The sequence below is a fragment of the Emydura macquarii genome, unplaced genomic scaffold (genome assembly GCF_026122565.2).
Source record: "Emydura macquarii macquarii isolate MOO-44397 ecotype Brisbane River unplaced genomic scaffold, CSIRO-AGI_Emac_v2 contig_2309, whole genome shotgun sequence".
In the NCBI taxonomy this organism is placed as follows: Eukaryota; Metazoa; Chordata; order Testudines; family Chelidae; genus Emydura; species Emydura macquarii.
Genome location: NW_027132446.1, coordinates 2,204 through 4,167, shown reverse-complemented (window position 1 = coordinate 4,167; position 1,964 = coordinate 2,204). Strand labels below are relative to the sequence as shown.

The 1,964-nt window shown below is 47.3% G+C and overlaps 1 gene segment (V, D, J or C); it reads right to left on the bottom strand.

Annotated features, from left to right (window-relative positions):
* Positions 1–1,288: 1,288 nt before the first annotated feature.
* LOC137161512 (immunoglobulin heavy variable 3-30-3-like) lies at positions 1,289–1,627 on the bottom strand (the record flags this gene model as incomplete). The annotated part of the segment is given in 1 exon segment: positions 1,289–1,627. A coding segment is annotated over 1 exon segment (339 nt), but the record flags the coding sequence as incomplete, so codon positions are not given.
* Between the last annotated feature and the right edge of the window lie 337 nt (positions 1,628–1,964).

Sequence of the window (1,964 nt, the reverse complement as noted above, 5' to 3'; positions counted from 1 at the left end):
GAGTTCAAGTAAACATTTACTCAGCTGTCCAGGCAGTGAAGGATCTCCGGGAGCTGTCCCCGCCATGCAAACATTCCCACGGAGATGCAAAGACTTACCTGGGGCCAGGGTCAGGGCAGCAAGGAAACAGTTAATCATTTTTAAGAGGAGCGAAAACGAGCATCAGATCTTCACTTCAGCGTCTGACCTAACAAAGCCCTGAAATGACGGGCCCGGGTTGGTGTCCAGAACTGTTCACACGCGTGTAACAAACAGTTCACGCCCACTCACGCAGATTCACTGTCTCCGGGTCTCTCGCCCTCTCCCTTTGTGTTCACGTCCGGCTCCTCCCACACACACACTGAGTCTCTCTCTGAACGTGGTGTGCTGCCATCTCCCTCGCGTGGTGCTCACTCACTGTGCACGTGTTAGCTAACACATGCTCCATGCTGTAGGCCAGGCAGAGTGTATAGTTTCCACGTTAGCTGGCTGTTAACCTCTGATTCCCCCAGTGGTTACGTCGACTCATTCATAGGAATGAAAACTTCCTTGTTCACAGCAGGATTTTAACATGTGGTAAATCACATTTTCCCCTCCTCTCTCTTCTTCTTCTCACTTCACAAACGCACACTCGTCCCTTCGCTCTGCTGTGGATTAGGAATGTGAGACATTGCACTTTCCTTGCTGCTTTCAAAGACATGCACTTCCTTCTGATAACATGTGTTCACGTTAAACAGTGGGTGAGGCGTTGCCTGTTTCTTGCAAGTTGCCTCTCCCAAGTCCTGTCACTAAAAAGTTACCAGTGAATTCAAGGAAACACAACAGACACCTGTCAGTATATTGTGTGTCTGCTATTTAAAGTGTGTTGGGTGGGATTTGTTTATTGGCATTTCGATGTGTTACGGTCTGTGGGATTTTATTTATTTATTTTATTGGGTTGGAAGGAAGCCAGAAGGGTCAAATAGTCCTACCCCCTGCTCAGAGGTTTTGTTTGCTTATTCTCACGTGATTATTTTTTGGTTTTCTTCATTGCTATTTGGAGACTTTTGTGAGAGTCTCTGAGACCTGCCCCAGCCCAGAGCCGGATGCCACCAGTTGTGGAAAGACAAGAGTGAGGGGCCAAAGGAAACATTGATGTGAGGCACAAAGAGCGAGAAATTCCTCTGTGACGCTCACACCTCCCCTTCCTGCACTGAGCGCACCTGGTCCCTTCCCCTACCCTGAAAGGAGCTGACTTTCATCTGTTGAGTCTGGAACAGAGAGGCGGGACGGGAGGTTTGTGTCTGAGCCCACAACGACTTCCCCTCACTGTGTCTCTCGCACAGTAATACCGGGCGGTGTCCTCCAGTCTCAGGCTGTTCATCTGCAGGTACACCTCACTGCGGGAATTGTCTCTGGAAATGGTGACTCGCCCTTTCACCGAATCCGTGTAATCTTGGCTAGTCCCATCATAGGAAATATATGAAACAAACTCCGGTCCTTTCCCGGGGCTCTGACGATACCAGTACATATTATAGCTACTGAAGGTGAACCCGGAGCCTTTACAGGACAGCCGGATGGACCCCCCTTCATTTCCAAAACCGCCACCGGACTCCACCAGCTGAATCTGGGACTCAGCACCTGATGGGTAAAACACATTAAGAAGCATAATAAGTGATAAGAGTTATATAAGAAACAGAGCTAAAATGACAAATTACTAGATATACAGGGGAGGAAAGTACAGAAGGAGCGAGATCTAGTAGAGGGGGATGTGTGGATGAATAGAGAGAGATAACACAGCACAGGAAACATGGATGAAGGAACCAATGGAAAATATAGTGGAGGAATTGATACATAAAAATAGATAAAATATGCATGGAATGTTGTATGGATAAGACTGTGGGAAAGAAAGAAATGATGCCTAGATGTCTGCAAATGCATGGAAATAGATAGATAGATAGATAAATAGAGAGAGATACTAAGGAGCGGTTTACAGACCAACATGC